The sequence below is a fragment of the Trachurus japonicus genome, chromosome 22 (assembly GCF_045865225.1).
Source record: "Trachurus japonicus isolate A0001 chromosome 22, Traja_1.0".
NCBI classification, from domain to species: Eukaryota; Metazoa; Chordata; class Actinopteri; order Carangiformes; family Carangidae; genus Trachurus; species Trachurus japonicus.
Window position 1 is genome coordinate 8,632,459 of NC_140928.1, and position 22,562 is coordinate 8,655,020.

The 22,562-nt window shown below is 43.2% G+C and overlaps 1 protein-coding gene across 4 annotated transcripts in view; it reads right to left on the minus strand.

The window, feature by feature from the left end:
- Positions 1-22,562, minus strand: part of sptb (spectrin, beta, erythrocytic) — a 43,248-nt gene that overhangs the window by 19,884 nt on the left and 802 nt on the right. Inside the window, exons 2-13 of one of the 4 annotated variants that reach the window (XM_085767169.1) lie at positions 18,780-18,844; positions 15,920-16,187; positions 6,087-6,238; positions 5,789-5,962; positions 4,455-4,552; positions 3,364-3,444; positions 3,074-3,189; positions 2,851-2,963; positions 2,553-2,740; positions 1,714-1,831; positions 921-1,079; positions 20-322 (exon numbers count right to left, since the gene is read on the minus strand). In XM_085767169.1, the coding sequence (XP_085623295.1) occupies positions 20-322; positions 921-1,079; positions 1,714-1,831; positions 2,553-2,740; positions 2,851-2,963; positions 3,074-3,189; positions 3,364-3,444; positions 4,455-4,552; positions 5,789-5,962; positions 6,087-6,238; positions 15,920-16,067 (1,650 nt within the window). In that variant the 5' untranslated portion in view covers positions 16,068-16,187; positions 18,780-18,844. Of the gene's footprint in view, positions 1-19; positions 323-920; positions 1,080-1,713; positions 1,832-2,552; positions 2,741-2,850; positions 2,964-3,073; positions 3,190-3,363; positions 3,445-4,454; positions 4,553-5,788; positions 5,963-6,086; positions 6,239-12,643; positions 13,360-15,919; positions 16,188-18,779; positions 18,848-22,562 lie in introns of those variants that run through there. The other 3 variants (XM_085767168.1, XM_085767170.1, XM_085767167.1) reach the window with 3 other exon arrangements.

The following is a 22,562-nucleotide window of genomic DNA, read 5'->3' on the forward strand; positions in this document are numbered from 1 at the left end:
ATTGATTCCTGCTCTGTACCTTCATTTCATCCATCCAGTTGATGATGTACAGCATCTCCTGGAAGATCCTCTGCAGGGTCAGGTTCTTCTCCAGACGGCCTCTGCGAGCCTTCAGCAGCTCCTGCAGGTAGTCCCAGAGACGCAGGATGTTGTCTTTCCGAACGTCGATCCGTTTGGCGTCGTGGTAACGCTCCGACTCCAGCTCCTTCGAGATGTCCACCAAGGCCTGAACGCGTTCCTCGTACGCCGCGATGTCCGTCTCGATGGCGTCGTGCTTCTTCTTGGCGGCCTCCACAGCCGGCAGGTCGTAGCCAAAGTTGTCCTGAGGAGCAGAGGGGGCGGAGAGTCGTTCAAGTTCAGCTTTGTATACTTCACTGCCTCCATTTTCTGCCTCTTTATACACCATCATATACTCTACTCCACTGAGTTTTAAAAGGAAATACTCGACTTCCACTTCCACTTCTCTACACTTATTTGAGTTATACAGATTAAGATTGAGCTCACAAAACATTTAATCTTCTTATATAATACAATGGCCTATTATAGACTAAAATGCCCAGGATACAAAGTAAGTAAAATAAGCTCCGCCTGATACTGTAGGTCATAATAAGTTTTACATTATACTCTGCTTGTGTCCAATGTGATACAGCTTCTGCTAACTAACTTCTGCTCAGGAAGTTGCTGCTCTTTTCAAGGCAATCTGTTTCTGCTGTTTACTTCCTATCATCAATGACCAGGAACACAAACAACCAGTTAATTACAATACATACACTGTACAAATGTAAAGTAGTGCAGGTTTAACGGAGGTAGATAAGAATAAGGCATCCTCATCTATGATCTATGAACAAAAAAAACATCAGATAATAAAACCTGATAATCATGTGATGTGATCTCCACAGTTGCGTTGTGGGTTGTTTTACCTGGGCGACGAGTCTCTGGTTCTCCATGAGCCACGTCTCCCTCATGGCAGCCTTCCTGTCGAATCTCCTCGCCATCTGCTCCAGCTTCTCCTGTCTGATCAGCTCGTCTCTCAGGACGCGCTCCCGCTCATGCTCCGCCCTCTCCAGACGCTCCCAGGCCTGAACGCAGATGATGAGGCGGATCGTTATGCGGATGCGCAATTTCTTTTTTTCTTTTTTTTTTGTCATAGTCGGTCGTCACAGCAACAGCATCGTCCTATTTCAATCTATCTCTGTGTAATTAACCATCATTTTTGATAAACTCTATTCATCTGTGAATTATTCTTTTATTCTGATCAATCAGCAAATTCTCACGTCTAATTCTACGTTTTGCTTGATAACTGCTCTCTAATTATTACACATTAAACAGACATTACAGTAATCTAATTCATTACTGGACTAATAGTTTTAGCTCTACCAACATTAACTGGGAAATATTCTCTGACTTTTTATTTTCCTTTGCCTGCAGTTCTGTCAGACTTTAATTCTCTTCATGAGATGGGTTTTATTGTACAGTTTAGTAAAGTAGTCTATAGCACTACCTGTATAATTCATTTGTGGTTTTAATTGTTGCCTCAGGATTGCACTATGCTAAATAAATTAATTTTGTCCGTCTAACTGAGCGGTGCTGCTCGTCTGAGCTTCAAACCGCAGAAACAATCTCCCCAGTAATGGGGATGACAGCTGGAGAGGGTTTTTAATAAAACACTATGTTGTCGCCGCGTGTGCAGCTCCAGCAGCTCCGGCATCTCACCCGGTTGATATCAGCGACCAGGGCTCCCTCTTTAGGCGTGTACACCCTCTGGTTGTTGGCTCTCATACGACTCTGTATGGTGAACAGCAGCACCTCCAGGTTACCCTTCTCCTGGAACCTGAAACGAAAACACAGACAAACAAAGTCACACACCAAAAGGTGAACTTCAGCCACAGGGGGGACACAGCAGAGGCCAATTCATGTGCCAAAAAAAGGTGAATGAGCTGTGCTGACAAAGGAAATGAACAGAAATACAACAAGGAAAAAAAACGGAATTAAATGTGAGGTGTTGAATAATTCACTGGAAATAAAAGGTTGTCTGTTTGATCAGACCCAAACACCCAAATGTTTTTTGTCTTTCTCTGTTTCTGTTTTTTTCTGGACTTAGTTAAATATGAATAACCGTAAATGTGAGAAATGTTTCATTTTAAGGCAGTGTTTTTCAACCTTGGGGTCGGGACCCCACATGGGGTCGCCTGGAATTCAAATGGGGTCGCCTGAAATGTCTAGTAATTGATTAAAATAAATTACCAATAAAAATATAAAAATATAATGATTAAAAACACCACGCACAATCTTAAACAAGTGTATTCTATACTTTCACTTAATCAAATATAAATCAAGTTCAAATAAAATGCAGCATAATAAAAATATATGAGCTGGTGCATCTTGATTGACGGCCACAATCAAGTGATTGCAGGGTCACCAGAAATTTGTGGGGGTCACAAGCCAATAAAGGTTGGGAACCACTGTTTTAAGGTTTAAAAATCAAGGATGAATTGAACAGACTAAATCAGTATGAGCACTCTGCGGTGGAGAGCGGGTTTGGCTCGACTCACTTGGGCGGCTTCTCTACAGTGCGGTAGGTGTTGAAGGCCTGAAGCTGCTGCTGGACTCCAGTCAGAGAGTTGGCGAGTTTTCGGTTGTTCAGCACGATGATGGTCTGCTCGATCCACGTCAGCAGGTCTGACGCCAGCGTCTCGTACTTATCGATCATCTTCTCTGTCTCGATGGCGTGATCCAGAACCTTGGAGAAGGAAGGAGAAGGAGGTCAAGGCACGATCAGGATGATAAACAGGCTCAACCAAACACATCATCACATGGCATTGAGGAGCGTGCGTCATGTTTCCATCTCACCTTTCCAACTCTCTTGCCTTCGACAGCGAGCTGCTTCATCTTCGAGAAGTAGTGGTAAAATGCCACCACGTACGTGATGATGGACTTCTCATCTGGGTTCTCTGTGAACACATCTACAAAACAAAAGGGGAGACGAGTCCGTCACAGCCAAGCCAGAGACACCACTTTTCCACCAGGCGTACAGTAAAGCTCATAAACATTTATTTCCACGTCTGTCACTCGCCTTCTGGATCTAACAGTTTGGTCACGCCAAGCTTCTGTTCAGCCACGTTGAAGGCGTTCTGGAGGTTGTGGGTCGGGTTGGACCTCTTTAGACTGTTATAGTCCACCAGATCTGGCCTGGGAGAGAAATATGGAGACAGCAAAAAAAAAAGTGGAATAATGAGACAAGGAGTCAGTGAAAGAGATGAAGGAGAATGAGGAGGAGAGACACTGAGCAGAACCGGGCTTCATGTGTGTTTACATTTCAGAGCTGGTGAAAGTGGATTTGGTCATTCATCTATCTCCGCTTACCGGTGTTTGTGTATGAGAGCGTTGAAGGCCATGCCGTCTTTCCAGCTGGTGGTGAAGTTTGTGATGTTGACATTGGGATATCTGCAAAACAGCAGACAGAGGACGTCACTCACTGAGCACACAGGGACATTGCTGAGGAGCTCCTGCTTTAAATCAGTGTCCAGGATTTGTTCTGTGTCTCAACATGCAACCATGCGACATTCACTGCTGCAGCTTCAGCTCCAACGCATCCAGAGCTCTCTACTCCAGTACACTTCAGAGACAGACACTGGATTACTTAGATCTATTTTATAGTCTTTTGTTTCTCATAAACTGGACTTAGAGTCTGTAATAAAGTCTATCTATCTATCTATCTATCTATCTATCTATCTATCTATCTATCTATCTATCTATCTATCTATCTATCTATCTATCTATCTATCTATCTATCTATCACTTTGCAGATTGAGATTAATTATATAAAATATAAATATGCATATGCACATACAGTAACATACTGCACATACTATAAAGTATTTGCTACTTAGATAAAGGGTATGAGTACTTCGCTGGTTTGTAAAATGCATTAACCCATTAATTAAATTTACATTAAAGGGACAACGAGGAGTTTCTATTTGGTTATAAAAAAGTCTCACGTTAATGTGGATGAATCTACGCTACCCACACTTGTTAATGGGTCCATTTTCGATAAATATATCGTTTTGTCTCTATCGTTATTTTGTTATTTTAATTAGTGGCGGAAACGCTGGGCGAGCCGACCAGTGTTTCCTTACTTTCGGTTTCGCGGACGCTGCCCGGCGGGTCATGATAATAACGCCGCCAAATCGCCGTTTATGGTCGGAACTATGACGGTATGTGATCGTCTTCGAACGGACGTCTTGCGCTGGTCCAAGGTTTTCACTGTGCACGCGGAGGCTCATGGTAAATGTAGTATGAGAACACTTCGCTTTCCAAAACTCCTCGTTGTCCCTTTAAAAATTAAATAAATAAAAAAACCTAAGCTGTATAAGACTGGATTCACATTCACGTTCCATTTCCCCTCGGATACCTACAACAGCTTGGTTATGCTAAAGGTCACGCATCCCACTTACCCTGCCGTTTTCATCTGACACCACAGAAGAAGAGCGTCCTTGGCTGAGCGCGTCTCCTTCTGGTCCGCCTGGCCCGTTTCCACAATGATGTCCTGGATCTGATGAAGAACAACAACAACGTGCACAGCTGGATGGTAAATAATGAAGTTTAACTAATGACTGTGAGGTTCTCAAATCAAACGAGAAACAAGTCGCAGCTGAGAACAAAAAACCTAACTGATAGTTACATGTCACTAATAGGATACACCAGCGGGAGAACATGCAGGCAGGGTGGCACAAATCTCTGTTTGAAATGCATCATTTATCAGAGCTTGAAGTAAAATGAGGAGGTTTTCATTAGTACAAAACAAAACTAATCTCAAGTGATAAATCATCAATGTTATTAACCGCCTGGAACCTCACAGATCTAAACCTATAGTCCAATTGATAGGAAGTGGGGTGGTAATTATCGAAGTTCTTATTTTCCCACACGGTGGGCCAGTAATTAGAGCAGTGATGTGATCTGAGAGACAGGTCCTGAGAGAGAGCTAAATTTAGCCACTTCTCCTTGGTTTATGCAGACTGAAAAGATACAGACAGGGCTAAGTAAACTCCTTTCTTTCCTGTTTCGCCTTTTTTTTTTTTTCAAAGATCTGAATAATGCAGCAGGCCATATTGTTTGAACTAACGTGTCTAAAAATAACAGTGTTGCTGTCAAATTAAAAATAAATATCTGTCCCTTCCATGAAGATAAAAGAGTCAAACAGACATGTTCTGATGTTCTGTGTGCTGCTAACAGCAGATAATAATGGCTGGAGCGCGGAGGCGTCTCATTGGAGGAAAAAACCCACAAAAAAACCCCTCCCAAAAGCTGCAAGTCCAGTGTTTCTATGCTACATGCTTAGCACGATTAGCGACTTGTCTAATGAAACACGCCAGGTTGTTTCTTTCAGTCACATACAAATGCAATTAAAAGTGTAATTATAATGTAATTAAGGTGAGCCCATACTGTTACTTTATTAATACAACTGTCCATTTTATGTCACCTTCAGCACAGTTATGGTTACACCTTCAACAAAAACTGATAATCTAACCTTACCAAGGATGATTTATTGTGCTATTTTCTACTAAATGCACAAATCATTTTACATATGTCCTGATTTACTTATTTTGTTGTATTTATAGTCAGTTCTTGTTGTGAAAAATGCAATTTTTCCCTGCTTGGGGTTGATAAAATCCAATTTTATACTGTATGTATCTGACAGTGTTGAGGGACATAGATGAAGGATTGATCAATGCAAAAGTAGGTAAAAAAAAAAAAGATAAATATGAGCTCTCGGGGGTCCTAAATTTACCTGGAAACGCAGGATGATGGTCCAGATGAGGCCGAGGATGAGGCGATGGTTGCCGTCGACAATGTCGTGGGAACCCATGTTCTCCAGGTGGACCCTCTGTTCTTTGAGGAACTGCAGAGCCTTGTCCACATTCTCCAAACAGTGGATACGCATCCGGCCTTTAGTGGGTTTCGGCTACAGATGAGGTAGGAAGAAAAAATAAAACAGGCAGAAGAGAGAGAAAAGGGATTAGGGATAACATAAAGAAAAGGAAAAGGAAAGATGAGAAAGTGTGAGGTGTATCAGAGAATTCTTTTACCAGTCGTTCACCGGACAGCACCTCCAGCAGTTTAATGAGCATGCGTCCGTCCCGGAGGTCCAGGTAGAGGTCGGAGATGCGACAGCCGACCCGGGACAGGATGGAGTTGACCCATTTAGTGAAGGTCTTCTTCTGAACCGCCTCACGCTCATCTGAAGTTAAGAGAGAACATGAGCTCCATGAATAATGAAAAATCTTCACAGCTACAGAGCAGCACCACCGGAGCTGGTAGGGATTTACTGACTCGCACAGGGGCACTACAGACAGGTGGAGGCAGAAGAACCAGACTGGAATTACAATATATGAGCACTGGTCGGAGGAGACCGGCTCCACAGACACAGATCTTACTGGTTGAATTAATCCTCAAAGTGAGTCGAACCATGAAGCTAACATCTACACAGAGAAGACTGTTTGGCTCCTCTGATAATCACACATTCACATAAGCTCTGCCTTTCCTCAATTTAGACTGATTATGAAACAACTGGTCCCCAAGCAAAACGCCCATCCCACTCAAATGTAGGAGGAGGAGGACCTCCAGAGAGCCTTATGCATATCCTAAGCACTGTGCACCTGTTATATAAGGTGGAACAATACACGGAAATAAACTTTTGGATTGGCAGATAATAAAAAGATATTAAAGGAGCAGAACAGTTTGATGAGGACCGTATTAATTTAACTGCAGACGGCGAGTTTCCACCTGGAAATGTGAACAGTTGGCACACTGCGCCCCTAAGGCTGTTCCTGCCAGCCCTGCGTCCATGTCCACGCATAACTTAAAAATGTCATAATTCAATGAAATGGTCAACCTTGTCGCCCTGGCGCCCCGCAGGAACTGACTGCCTCAAATGAAAAAAAAAACGTGCATTAAAATGCAGCCACAGTAAAAGTTCTGGACCTGTCGAATCGTCCCTTTTGTGATTGTGTGCAGTACATCTCTTTTATTGGGACCTGTCAATCACTAAAATCACCCCGGCAACAGCATCTCACCTCGTTAAGATGCAGAAATGACTTCAAAAAACCCACAGTTCTGACCTTTTCAGTCACAGCAGCAGGAGTCAGTCACTCTCGCTTTCATTGTTTAACACATGATAAAGACAGAGAGAGGAGCGATGCTGGCTGCGTTATAACATCACATGTACTGTATATAAAAGAGAAACAAACACAACGCCTCTGCGTAGCCGAGCGTAGGTGTTCACGATTTATACCAAAGTTTTCTCCACTGTAATTTTTTTTTGCCTGAATGACAGGGGCAGAGAGACGCTGAGAGCAGCAGCAAGCATCAGGACTTGGGAGAGTGTGTTTTTTGGGAGGATGAGCGCTGCCTACATGGTGACACATCTTGCCGGGGCTCACGCTCGCACTTGAAACCGTTTCTCTGAGCCATGGCAGATGTGCCTCCTACACAGCAGCAGAAAGAAATACAGCCAGTTTTTATGGGACCATATGGTAGCATGACCCAATGTACGATACTGTATACTCTCCTTATTTTGACTGTGGACAACACACTTGATGTGAATGGAGGTGGGGGTGGATTTCAACTTAATATTTAAGCAGAGAACATACAACAGATTCTTATGTCTGCTGAATCCCACAGGATCTTATGTGACAAATACTTCATTTCTGCAATAGACGACAGAGACAATATTTCCATATGACAATTTACAGTTAAATTACTTGTCAGATGTTTCTGGTGTTTTGTGAATATGTAACATCTAGGCTGTTCTAAATGCTCTTGATCATAATTTTGATTTTTGACTCTTGACTCTTTTGACTGATTTTTTTAGTATTTGCAGTTGCAAAGTTTTGTTAATGATCAGTTTCCATGTGCATTAAAACTATAAACTAGTGGCTCTGTATCCAGCCTTGTAAATGAATGACGAATGATCATTGAGACAACTACATCTCAACTGGGAAACAAAAACACCACAACATAGTGATGATCAGACTACAGACTACAGATAAACATGTACAACAGATCTTTCCAAACATTTCTATAAACCCTCATTCCAACAATTTGAACACAGACTTTTGAAATCTCTCATCCTTAACATCACGTCTAATTTACAGCTGTTTCAAGGACACAATGATTGGTTGAAATAAATGGCACAGTATTAACAAAGATATAAAAGACAAATAAATAATGCAGATATAATAATATATTCATAATATAACAGATGCGCGGCAAATGAATTCAATTTTTCCACTCTGAAATGCTACAGAATAGACCTTATGAACATTAGCTACAGAAACAATATTATTATGCTTATAAATAAATTGAATTGAAAACAACATTTTATATAAACTGTCTCACACGTTTAATTCCTATAATCATAGCTAATAGTGTGTGTCAATTTTTATTATAGTGCATATAGGAGCTGAGAATATTAGTTGAAGCCATGACTGGCAGAAAATTGATTAGTTATAATCCTGATAATGGTTCAGTCACTTTGAATAACTTTACCAAATGTGAGTATTTCCTGGTTTTCTCCATTTTCTTTGACCTTTCTCGCTACCTGCTGACATTTCAGAGACCAAACGATTGATCTAATCATGAAAATAATCTGTTGAGAATGAATAAATCAATATTTGCAGCTCTAGAAGACAAAGTAGCTTTTGAATGAAGCTCTCTTCATCCAGGTGATGCACTGTCTACCAATGTGCAGCAATAAGGATGAAAGGAGGACTGTGCACGTCAGCTACAGTTACCTCAATTGCACCCACAACTTCCTTCACAAACACACACACAGAGACACACACAGCTTCTTCAAGTTTACCAGGTCAAACGCTGCTGATGAGACCTTCTCCTCTCAGAAGACACGTACCATGTTGCACCATGTGACTTCCCCTCGGTGGGCCTAGCTACAGTCTGCCCTGTTTATCCCTGAACCCAAATACGACTGCAAACTACAGAGTGCAAAGGACTGAATCCTTAATGACTTGTGTAATAAATGATTCAGACCCCGAGGCTGTGGAAAACAAGCAAGGAACAGCTGAAGAGGAGGAACAGAGGAAGAAGAAGAAGAGGGAGGAAGTATGCAGTGGTGGAGGGAAGAAGTTAAAGATACTGAATGAAAGGTTAAAAAGGAGACAATAAGACAGAGCAGGAGACAGAGACACTGGAGCAGAGGTAAACCAGGGAGGAGGATGAAGAGAAAAAGAGGGCAGGCAACAGAGGGCAAGACAGATCAAACAGAAAGTAATGGAGAGACTGAGATGCAGGCTTTCAGGTTTGGTCTACAGAGACTGAACTGGGAAAATAGAGCAGGATACATTACTTACAGTATCTCCCCTACTGCTATTTGTGACTCAGTAAGCACCCACAAAGCTCCAGCTCCATTTTCAGTATCATCAAAGAGCAGAACTCATAGGTTATTGTATGTAAAACACATGGTGCGGCAGAGTACAGTAAATAAATCATGGCTCATTCTGCTCCCCTCAGCAGAACAACGGCACGCACCGCTCCGCCACATCCACACGTACATATAACAACGCCGCCGCCATGAAAAAGTAATGACAATTAAAAAACGTGCAAATAACTCAAAGCTCCATTAGGAGTGTCAGCGGCAAGCGATCACATCACAATCTGTCGGTGGGGGCAGAAAACAGAGTAAAAAAAAACAAAACAAGGTGGTCGACTCGTGTGTGCAGTGAAACCTTTGACAAATCCTTTGTGAACTATTCGGGGTGCTGCTGCCTCCAGAGAAAAAAATTAGAGAACATCCCCCGAAATGTGCACAAACACACATGGTTATCTCTCGTATCATCTCACATCACGAGACCTTGTGAGGAGACGGTGCACATTGATGCTCCCGGGCCATTTAGGAAGGTGGGGGGCACGAAGAGAGACAGAGAGAGAGATGGAGGTAGAGAAGAGGGGGTGGGAGTTGTTGCCTGCATGCATCCCACACTGAGCCATCTCCAGAGGAGTAATCCAACAAGCTCATTATGACAACAGCTCTCTGTGCACTCAGTGCCGAACAAGCCTCACAGCAAGTTCAGCTTAACCCCCAAATTCCAGTGGAGATATTATAGAGTTGGACGTTAAGTCTTTTTTAATATTGATATTGTGATGGGATTTTAGCATCTTCATAATAAGACATGTTGAAATTTGTCTTTTTTCCAGACAGGTCAGCACTACATGAAAACACTTTTTAAATGCTTTTCTGCTGAAATCAGCTTTGATAACAGTAAGTAGTGCAGGAGAAAGGCTCTGGAAGTGAACTAAAACAGAATAAAATTAGTTATTGAAATGTAGAGATGAGCCTAGAAGACATGGGGCCTGTGTGTGGATGCAATCGAAAAAGATGATTATCAAGATATCTCAAAATATCTATGACACATCCCGTCCTTATTCTTTACATATCGCTTAACTGTCCATGTATTTAACTTGTGTCCCAAGTTCATGAATACAACTGTCTGACCGCAGCCTTACTGCATGTTTAATGTCTGGTTGTTCTTATTCGTGCTGTAGCGGAGGCTGTCACTGTCATAGCATCATCTTACATGAATTAAATATCATATATGAGCCATATGTTCCATATATATTTCACTTCTCATCACAGTCTCTCCTCACTGACTCGGACCACAGCGGCTCCTTGTCACTTCCCCCTGCTGCTTTTCCTTCCCCTTTTTCCAAACTTCCCAGCTCCTTCCAGCTTTCCTCTTCCTGCATGTCAGTACAAGCATTGCTAAACATTCCTCTGTTTTCACATGCTTTTACTTACTTACTCTTTGACTCCAGTGAAAGCCCCATGACTTATTCATGCTGATGGATTTTCCCTGTAAACAGCCTGATCCGTCCTTTTTCCCACAGTCAGCTCTTATACTGGATGCGGCCCAGTGGTCCCAGAGCGCCCAGCTAACATGCCTGAGTCATGGCACCGTCGGATGCTACCTGTCCGCCGGCGCCAAGACACCGAGTCTTTATTTACAGTGCTGCTCCAGGACCAAATGAAACACCTGCGCTGTTGGCTTTGTTTTATGATTGATTCCAGTTTAAGACCAGACGTCTGAGCCTTTGATAGATGGACTCGCATTCTGCAGCTGCTGAGCATCAGATTAATCCACATTTGAGTTTGAGAACAAAAACCGGCCTGTGTTTTATTGAACGATGATTAAGAGAGGATGCAGAAACAAACTCTTCGGTAAGAAATATTCACAATGATTTGAGGGTCAATTTCATGGCAAGGTTGTGTTTTCAAAGAGGGAACGGAAGAAGATTGAGGAAAGGTGAAAGATATGCAGGCATGGCTGAAGAAAGCCAAAAGGTTAAAGGTCAATGTGTCACCAAAAAAACAACTAGGTGAGATAGGATTTCTGCAGCAGGAATAGTAAACACCAATTATTGTTTCAACCTCTGAGAAAGACATAAAAGAAAGCTTATACTTGAGATCGATAAATGAAAAACAGACTGTTTCCCTTCTCACACTCTATTCTCATCTATTACTTCTGCTTTTTTAGTATTGCTTTTGTTATTGTTATTCTGTCCAACTTGATTCCTCTGCAGCTTTGACCAGACCTCCCTAATAGCGGTTAAATATAAAGTAAATACATTTTCATGAAATGCAATTGGTGGATCAATACACTTGGCTCCAAACACACACACCCTTTGATTTGGGAGAGCTTTAAAAAGAAAAAAAGAAAAAGAAAGTTTGCTGCTTCACGTATCAGTTGTCTCTCTGCAGCGCTCAGAATCAGTCGATACTTGAAATCTAGCAAGGGCAGGAAAAAAAAAAACATGTTTCCCTCTCTGTTCCTGCATCATCTCCTCCATTTTCTTCCTCTCCACTAATGCACTCCAGTCATCAGGGAGTTGGATAGCATAGTGCAAGTTAACAAAAATCCACAGTGACGGCAAACCTCTCTTTTAAAACCTTAATAACACGAGCAGGGAGAAGTCAAACTGGCAGAGAAATTCATTCTTTTTCTTTTTCTTTTTTACATCGACAACACGACCATTCAGGAAAAAGAAAAGAAAAGAAAAAACACACTTTGTTGTTTGTGAAGAGTTTGTGAAGGGTAAGGCCCATATGGAGAGGAGGTGACAAGCTAAAGGCACGAATATGTTTGCTATCTCAAAGAAATACCTTCCAGTACATAACACTACCTCGCCACAAATAGCTTTGGAGGGAAAAACATCACAACCTTTTTTGGGAGTTTGCCTATGAATTATTCAAGGCCAAGTCAGTGAACAATTAGGGCAGAGCCGCAGCTTCCTGGAAATAAATAAATTACTCCATACATTTAATAAAAAGGCCACTGCTCTGACTTTTCCTGTCTTTTCTTTTCTTTTCGGTTCGTTTTTTTGCTGTTGCTGTTTTTTTTTTCCACCTCTCACAACAGGATGACTAACCTCACACTTACTCACATCACAGCCCAACCTCCCTGCAATCCCATCCTGGCCTAAACACAAACACAAGTTGGGGAGGGGAGGGGCATGATTGGAAAAGTGTTGTCCTCCTCGTCTCTGAGGCAGGAGAGAGTGGACAAACTCCCTGAAACACACACACACACACACACACACACACATACAGTTTTGCCTGTAGGACCCCCTGTACCTTGCAGCTGTCTGAAGCGTCCATCCAGGATGGAGTTGAAACAGATGTTGGAGGTGCTGTAACTCAGCCAGCGCGCTCGCTTCATACTCTTGGCCGAGGAGGAAGAGGAGGAGGTGGATGTGTGGAAGGGGGCGGGCGGAGGGTGGTGAGGGTGAGGGTGAGAGGGGCGCTGACGTCTAGGGGTGCAAGAGGAGGACGAGGACGAGGATGAGGAGAAGGGGGAGAGCCCCGCGGCGGGCGCCACGGCCAGCGGGACGTGGAGGAGGACGGTGCCGTTCCTCTCCGGGTGATGCTGCTGCTGCTGCTGCTGCTGCTGCTGCTGCTTGCTGCTGCTCCCCCTCGCCGTCCTCCTGCTCTGGGCCCGGTGGACCGGCGGCGTGCTCCTGCTCCGGCTGCCGCTGCTGCTGCCGCTCACGCCAACCACCCGAACGGCGGCGGCCTCCTTCTCCGGCGGGGCATAGGGCCGGCTGGCAGCCTCCTTGGTCCCTCCACTGCTGCTCCGGATGGCCGGTGTCTCCCTGCTGCTGCTGCTGCTGCTGCTGCTGCTGGCGGCCTTCAGGCTGATCTTGACCTCTCGGAGCCGGGGTTGGCTTATAGGGGCAGCGCGCAGCAGGCACGGGCTGCTCATCTTGACCCCCCCCACGCCTCCCCCCCCCTCCAGACGACAACAACAAGCTGGCAGAGGACCTTCTTGGCTCTGTGCGCGTCTCTCCTCTTCTCTGTCTCTTCTCTTTGGCTCTCTGTCCTCCTTTCCAGATTCCTCTCGTGCTCACTCACTCCTCCTCCTCCTCCCCTCTCTCCATCCCTCTCTCTCTCCCTCCCTCCCCTCCTTCCCCTCCCTCCTCATTCCTCTTTCTTTCTCACTCTCTCTTCACTGCTGCCGTAATGATGCTGTGCCTCCACTCTCAGGCGGCACAAGGGCTCAGGCAGCCTTCGGTTCAGCTCAGAGTGGTTTCTCTAGCCTCATCCATGCATACAATATGTTTCAATACGTCCACGTGCTCCCACGACTCCCTCCCTCCCTCCCTCCCTCCCTCCCTCCCTCCGCCCACCACTCCCACACAGTCGTGTCATCACTGAATTTGAAGCACATGACCGGCACAGTTTTGATTTCCTTTGCCAACATAAAACTGCCCATCTCAAAGGTATGTGTCTTCTTTTTCTTTTCTTTTTTTTTAGACTTGTATAAGTATCAGTGTAAGTGAGTGGATACTCAATATACGTTCTGTGTGTGTGTGCGCTTGGAGGACATGCTGGCTGCATATTTCTGAGTTCACAAGCTGTAAATCAGCAGCGGGTGTCATTCAGAGATTCTCTCATCTCCTGCCTCTCTCCTCACTTTCCTCCCTCCCTCCTTCTCTCCCTCTCCCCCTTTCTCTCTCTCTCTCTCTGACAGGAAACACTGATTACATTACAGAAACATCAGTGCAGCAGCACTCTAACACAATATCACCAACACCCACGCAGAAGTCTACATCACTTAAAGAGACAGAAAGAGATGAGGCAAGAAAAGTGGTGAGAGCATCGTCCGATAAACTGAATGTAATTTAAACTCTTCGGCCACATAGATGAGCAGCTGGATACTGAACCGTGATACTCTGTAGCACTGATGTTCAGATTACGACTTCTCTTGATTGTGACTCATTGTTTCCAACACTGTTTATGACCTTTTTTTTTTCTTCTCTGAAACAGCCGATCAGTGTAATTGCATTCATTGGTTGTCTCTTTATTTAAGTCGGAGACACTTCTAACAATCGATGGTACAGTTAGATCTGATGGGAAGAGAGTTTGCTCTTTGAAGACGGAGAGAAAGCGTGCATGAAAATGAGATCTCAGGGAAGTCAACAACACTTAAAAGTTATTGTTGGAAGTAGGATGAGCTGCAGCTGTTGTAAAGGCCACTGTACAGTACAGTATATCTGCAAGACCAAGATAGGAGGTGGCTAATCAGCTGCTTACATGTTTGCCTTGTTATAAAATGATCATGTAAAAACATTTGACTTTCTGATGTCAAACCAAAAAAAGAACGTGTTAAATATAGAAAAAATATTTATACACTACAAAAACTCAATATCTTACCAAGAATGGTTGTCTATTTTTTAGTCAAAATGTAATTTCTAGTCAAAACAAATCTCATTATACTTAAAATAAGACTCATCACATTTAAAAAAGTAGCTTGTTTTTAGACACTTTTTACTTCTTTCAAGCATATTTTCACTTGAAATAATCTGATAGTGGATCAAGTTTTTCTTTCTTATTACAAGCCCAAAAAACTTGCTTTCACTGGCAGATTTTTCTACTTATTTCAAGTGAAAATTTTGATTGAAACAAATGAAAACTATCTAAAAACAAGTTAATTTGTAGGTGATGGCTCTTATTTTAAGTGGAAAGAGATTGGTTTTGACTAGAAATGAGACATTTCAACAAGAAATGAGACAAATATTCTTGGAAAGATTTTTAGTTTTTGCAGTGTATTTCCAAACATTGGAATTAGAAGATAATATTTTGTTGTTAGCATCAAACCTTGAGCATCGTATCTGCGACTCCCACCTCTACCCAGAAGTCCTCTCTCCACAGAGCACAGCTTGTGTTTTACCACCTTGTCGCTGACCTCTCTTGTGTCTGCAGCTTTACAGACATGAACATCGTGTGACCCTCAACTCCCCTTTATCTGTTGCGCTTCCTTCCCACCGTAGAAACGCCGCTATTTTAAAACCCCGAGCAGCCGGCCCACAGGTGGGCCACAGCTTACCAGCTCAGTCAGAAATGCCAGAGATCTGTGCTATGAGAGGCAGACGGACGGGGCAGCTGTCCAGATTGGTCAGACCGGGGACATTCTGGGAATGTGCAAGTGATCCCGGCTACTTGCGGAGGGTGCGGAGCAGTGTCAGGGCTCAGCTGCTGGGAGCGTGTTACACCACCAGAATCATGCACTCACACACAAACACCCACCCCCACACAGACACACATACACACACACGCGCAACAATGCCTGCAGAGCTCAGTCTGGGTGTTTTGAAGTAAAATCAGGCACTGCCCGGAGGGTGGTTTTGTAATTTTTTGACTATATTTGTGTGAAGGTCAGTGTTTCATTCAAGCCTGTTCACCCCTGCTGAAGCTAAACACACACCCATTATAGCTCATCCTCTCTGCCCTTCCCACGCTCTTAAAAAGACACTGTCATCTCAAAAATCTGCCACACAAATGCCCCCTTCCCCACAACCCCCCTCCCCCCGAGAGGACGGGACGCAGCCTGTTTACTATGCAGTCACTCACCTGCGAGGGCCTTGATGCGTGAGCGTTCAAACAGCCTGGCAGAGCTGTTGTCATTGTCTAATTCCTCATCACAGAGGTCAAAGCGGGTGTTGATGTGGCTGTACTGCTGCGTGATCTCCACATTGTCAAAGTCTGTGGTGGAAGTCATGGCGGTAGCCAGCGTGGCAAGCGGGCGGGGGGACGGCGGCCGGCGTCCTCAGGTGCTCTGGGTGAGGATGGAGATGAGAGGAGGAGAAGACGGAGACGGACCTGGGAGACTGCAGGTAGTCTGGAACACAGGGGGAAGGACATACAGTACAGTGGAGGTGTCATTATGATTGATTATGATGATTAACTCAGGGTGAGCGTGCACAAAACTGTGACTGAGACAACCTTAATTACAAAAGATATATGAGCGTGAAAAAGTGAAGAATGAAGAGGTTTTAAATCCCAGTTAGTTCAACTCAAAAATGAGTTATTTTGACATTTGAGTCTCAGTGTGCACAATGTTTTTCTGTGTTCACCTTCAATAATAATTTAAGGAGACTTTGTGAGATCACAGTGTTGCTCTCATGAATGCTTATAAACAAAAACTATTGTTTATTTATAGCATGTGTCTTAGAGATTTGAATATGCAGATGTGATAGCAGATACATGTTCAGGCTGATACACTGAGGAAATAAATCATAAAACAGTGAGATTTATATTTACTGCAGGTTGATCTGTGAGTCTTTATTCCAGATTATACTGCTGGGTACGCATACAGGATTAATTTTGATTGATTATTAATTAGCCGACATCAGCTATTTTGATATTTCGTTAATTGTTTCAGTCACTTTTAAACAGAAATGCCGGAAATTAGACAGTTTCAGCTGAGCACTTGCTGCTTTTCTTTATCCTGCAACACAGTAAATTGAGTGTCACTGGGTTTTAGACTGTTGACTTTATAAGACAAGACACTGGATGGAATTACCTCACTGCTTTCTGATGTTTTATAGACTAGAAACAATTGATTAATCAAAGAATAGAGGAATAATTATCTGATTCATCAATAATGACACTAGTAGTTAGTTGCAGTAAGGACAAAGCTGTGAAATGATGCTGACTGGAAAGTGCAGCTTTCTTTGGAAGTATAGGAACATTATCTGACTGTGGGTTTATTTTTTTATGTTATTTGGGTGTTAAGTTTCATTTTGTGAATCCCAGTGAGGAGGAGCTGCATCTATACCTGGCACCGGAATTTAATCTTGGCAATTTGGGCAAAGCTACGTGATCTCAGCAGCAGCACAGGTATATTTTTAAACAGAAATCTCACCTATCAGAGCCGTCACACACTGGCCCCACCAGCTCCATTTTGTGTATGTGTGTGTGTGTGTGTGTCGCTTTGCTCAACCGTCACCCTGCAGTGTGTCTGTGTATTCTTTGCATGGAATGGCGGGTTGAAGGGTAACCACTCTGATAGCTCTATCTGGGTGCAGCATAGCTCTCTTATCATGTCACACAGAGCACTGAGGGGGGGGGGGGCAACCCCTCTGCACTGCAGAATATGACGAAACCGCCTTCTTTTGAATGATGCCGCTCACGTAGTTTGAACTGTGAGGGGATGTGTGTGCGTGTGAGTGTGCGTGTGTGTCTGTGCGTTACTCCTGTAATCTATTACGCACAATTCTGAGATCTGAACAAGGGCCTGACCTGAGTATTTGACTCCACTACATCACAGAGGAAAGAATCAAAGTTTAGGTACTTTGCAGATTCAGATTTTAAACAACTATAATGAGCATTTAAAAGATGTTATAATGTGAATTATTATGAAGTAAATTCCCAAACCCATCCGTATCTGCACACACCTCCCAACATTCAAGACCATGCTCAAAACTCACCTTTTTAAATTAGCTTTGAATATATAATTTTTGTGTGTTTTATACAGTTTTATTGCTGAATTCCACTCTGACTTTGCTCTATTTTATGATTTTTAAAGTGTAAAGTGTCTTTGAGCATCTGTAAAAGCGCTTACAAATATGAATTATATGTCTAAATTATAAATTAGACAACAAAAGAGATTAAAAAACACTTAATAACAGAGCCACTGTACAGTAAGTTCACACTGTGTAGTGAGAACTTAATTTATTCATTTCCCCAACGCTGGATAATTTGTCTTAGTGACACTGTTAATTTACTTTGGTTCATTTACTTAAGTGAATCATCTGAAAACATCTCTGTGAGTTCATGACACTAAACTAATAAAAGACAATAGCCCAATATATTTTGTTGAGTCTAACGCGTGGGAGCAGTCTATTCATTCCTCTACATAAAAAGTTCATCTCTACGACAATGTTGACATTAAAATCTTTGTTTACATCAGAGAGAACCTGATATGCAACACTACAACGATCCCTTCCCTCAGTGCAAGTAGTAATATATCCGATAACAAACAGAGAGCTGCAATAAAAAATCTGCCCATGAAAACAGTATCAACAAACTGCGCTAAAATGTCATAAGTATATTTCAAAGCAGAGGGCGATGGACCACACTCACTGTTTACTGGAGTTATGACACCAATTAGTGAACTTGGCTGAAAGAGGAATAAAGAGATGAGCCAACTAGAACTTCAAAATCAAAACGAATCAAATCACCTGTTCAACAGTCAGACAACAAACAGAGGAGGATTTCATTTAATCAATTTGTCTGCAGGTAACTGGTAAAGCGCTGGTTGAGCTCATATGCAGTTGTTATAGTCGTGTAACAGAGTTTACAGAGAGATTAACTGAGATAACCACGCTTTACAGCCGTGGTGAATAGAAAAGCTTTAAACCATGAGATGAGTGGGACAGAACAGCAGAGGAGAGACCAGAGAGAGATTCTGCACCAGGCACTGACTCACCAAGACTGGACAGCTGAAGTCTGGGGAAAGGTACCGTATAGCGCTGCTCTGCTGAATCTGGACTTCTGCTGAGACACAGACAGATGGTCGGGTCAGAATTTGGCATCGGCAGCGTGAACGCACGGACCCAACCTGCCTTTGTTTCGACAGCCCAGAGCTGCTGGTGAGGGTAATGGTGTGGGGAATGTGGGGAAGGTGCTTGGGATGCTTAATAACAATCGATCATATTTTGAATCTAAGTATTGATGCTGATGGTATGCATCCCCTTTATAGCCACAATTTACCATCTGCTAATGGCTTCTTCCAGCAGGATAATGCACTGTCACAAAGCAAAAGTCTGAGTCACTGGATCTGGATCCAGTTAGAAAACCTTTGAGATGTGTTAGAATGGGGCGCTGACAGCATGAATGCTTCCAACATCTTGTGAATTAATGAGAAACTGAGGCTGTTTTGGGAGTTAATAGCCTGTACTTAGTAAAAATGTATGACATCAAGTCACAGGCAGCGTGGCTACACAGGATGTTTGTCCGGTGCCTTCAGAGAAGAGGCCCTCGGTGATGCACAATGATGGCATCCTACAGGTGTCCCTCCTCCTCCTGCTCAGTATCAGCCCTCTGCAGACGGCCGTTATCGGCGCGGGGACGCTCCACCCACCACTGGGGATCCCCTTATCACCTCACACACAACCTGGACTACTGAAACGTACTGCTATACCGCACGCTCATGCCGCACAAAAACCCTCTTTACACACTTTCTCCCCGTATCCACAAGCCGTCAGCCGTTCACAAAACCCATAAGTCTCTAATCGTGTCTGAGGACCGACGGCTCGACTCGGCTGCCAAACACCAACCGCAGCAAATTAAGTGTGTTGAGCTGAGACGTGCACTTAGTCTGTGTGATACTGTTAGTTGTCTCCATTTAGAGCGGTATAAAAACAAGATGGCCTCCTGCTTATAGACAGCGCTGTGACAGAAAGGTCACGAGTTCGCCTTGCCTGCCACGGCAACTGTGTGTCTGTCAATAGCCGAGTATCCTCTTGTGGTGGTGTCCTTGAGCGGGAGGCAGAACTCCTACATACCTGCCCCCTCCCACAGACAGAGGGTCACGGCTCTCCACTCTGAGTCCATACAATGTACAAGAAGCAAGTAAAAACTCTGAAGTGCAGTGAGGATTACAATATTACCTGTGTGTGACTGCAGCTGAGTCTTGGTTGAACTCATCATTCTCAACCCTTGATACAGATTCAGATCTTTCAAATCATGATTTCAAGTTTCCATAATAGCTGCAATTACAATAATAGCTACTCTTATTGGTTACTTATTTCTCTACTACTTGTTTAGTTGCCTTGGTATGAAATGCGCTATACAAATAAAGATGCCTTGCCTTGCCTTGCCTTACTAATGACTTAATCTGTCAACGGTCTAATAATGGAAGATGCTAACAGGTCTGTGAGGTCAACATGCAACACATGCTCACAATAACAATGTTATTTGCAATGCATGTCAGTAATAGACACAAAATACTACACATGTGAGGCTGAGGCTTTGTACAGGAACCAAAGTATTGAACTCATTTGACTTTTGACCTGACGGTGACTGACGATGACCACAGACGTTAGGAGTGATCATCTGGGAACTATGAAAGGTTATGCCAATCCTCCGACCCAGCAGGTGTTGAGAAGTTTTGACCTGAGAGAGGAAATGAGTCGGTAGGAGCCGTCCTCTGGGGACCAGGAATCGGTACAGGGTGCAGAGCTATTCCAATGGACGGATAAAGACTGGAGGGGATGGACAGAGTGGTGGACTGACTAACACTGCTAAAAAAGACAAGCTCCCAGAGCCAAAGTCCTTACAATGATATAAAAAAGCAGCGAATATGCTGCATTTTCCCTCATTTAATAACTTCAAACAATGGAAGAGTGATGAAAATTTTGCAGATTCATTTTCTGCCGATTGCTTGACATAGTGTTTCAACACAAAGTTAGAGGAGTTTGAGTTTCGCAAAACTAAATGATGTAAACGCATAACTCATAGTGTCACTATTGCAGTGCATAGGGGATAATTTGATATGAGGTTAATTCAGGTAACATTCGAAATCTTCTATTGGCTCTACTGATAAGACAAGATGATATAAGGCTTTGGAACCACTTGCATTTCTTTCCATCCCCTGCTGTAGATAAAGTCCTCAGCACATGGTTCAGTGAACGCAGCATTAATATTTTTTCTTTTTATAGCTGCACATTGTGACTTGACAAGTAAGACATTCTGGATAATTTCTCAAAAGTAGTAAAATGTCAAGACGGATGATAAAAATGTCAGCTGAGATTTCTCCTCATATCCAAGTATTTCTTGACCTTAGGGAGGAGAAATAAAACATTCCACACTTTCTTTCTGCTGGAAATTACAACAACGACGCCACACGGGAGCTTTGATTTGTGTGGATGCAGATCTGCACGATCGCCTCTGTTGCACTTTGGGAGAATGGTTAAAAGGTGTGAATGAGATTTTTAACACATTTGCTGAGTTGACGTTCTCTGAAGCCGACAGCACAATGCCTTGTTTATGACGTGTGAAAACAAACTTTGATTATGACCTTTCCTGCTTTTGATTTTAATTGACTGCACTCATTTCCCCCCCCCCCCTCTTTGTTGTGAGTGCAGAACTACATTATAAACAAATACGTACAACGTAAACATCAAATCAGCGCCTGAGGTGAATAATAACCCTGGCTACTGTGCACCCAGCTGGAAGCAAACTCCACGCTGATGCCTGCAGTGTACTCTGAGCAGCACAACACATTAGTTGGCTCACATTGAGCACGTTATTCTAAATAGCGTGGAGTCGGATGGAGGGGGATGAAACAAGAGAAGGGTGTGGTCAAGATGTGTGACCTACACAGTCTGTTTGAAACTGAAGCAGCAAGCGGACTGAGGAGAGGAAGGCCTGAGGTGCAGCAGACTGAATCTGAGATATAAACATAAGAGATCGATGTGGAGGAAGAGGAGGAGGAGGAGGAAGAGGGAGGTGGTTACTTCACTGACAGACTCAACTTTCTCCTCAAACTGGCAAAATCATCACCAAATTACCTCTTAGTCATGAATTTTAACAAGAAACACATGGGGGAACATTTAGTGTAAAAACAGTGTTTAGCATAATCCATACTGTGCATTGATTTTGTAAACAAGCTGTGTAAAAAAAAAAAAAATTCCTTTGTTTTGGCTGCAACAATATTGTGCCTGATCTGCGTGAGAGACCTGATAGTAAACTATTCCTGGAGTGTGTTTACACAAAAGTTCCTGCTGGGTCCAGACACAGCGACACACTCACACTTGTCCTTTTAAGGGGAATAAAGGAGGACGTCTGTGCCTGAACGGGGGACTTTTCATTTTTCAAAGCCAAGCGCACTGTTTTCGATCAAGGGAGCAACATGTAACGCAGGGAGAGGGAGATAAAGAGAGAAAACATACACCAGTGTGAAGTACTGTGGGTTAGATTAACACCAGAGGAGGAGTGTATAACCAAGTGTATTGACTCACTCTTTACTCAAGTGTCTCCACTTTATGTGGGTAAAAACATTTCCCTCTCAAATAGACACATATAGCCTACTTTATATATACTTTTATTCTATCTATATTACAGATTATGTATAAAAGTGGTTAAAACTCCTACTTGAGGAGAGAACATGCACTGTTCAACAAAATAATATACTGACAGGGGCCCATTTCCAAGGGTTTTGAAATACAGTTTAACAAAAGTAGTTATCTTTATATATTTATTTACAACT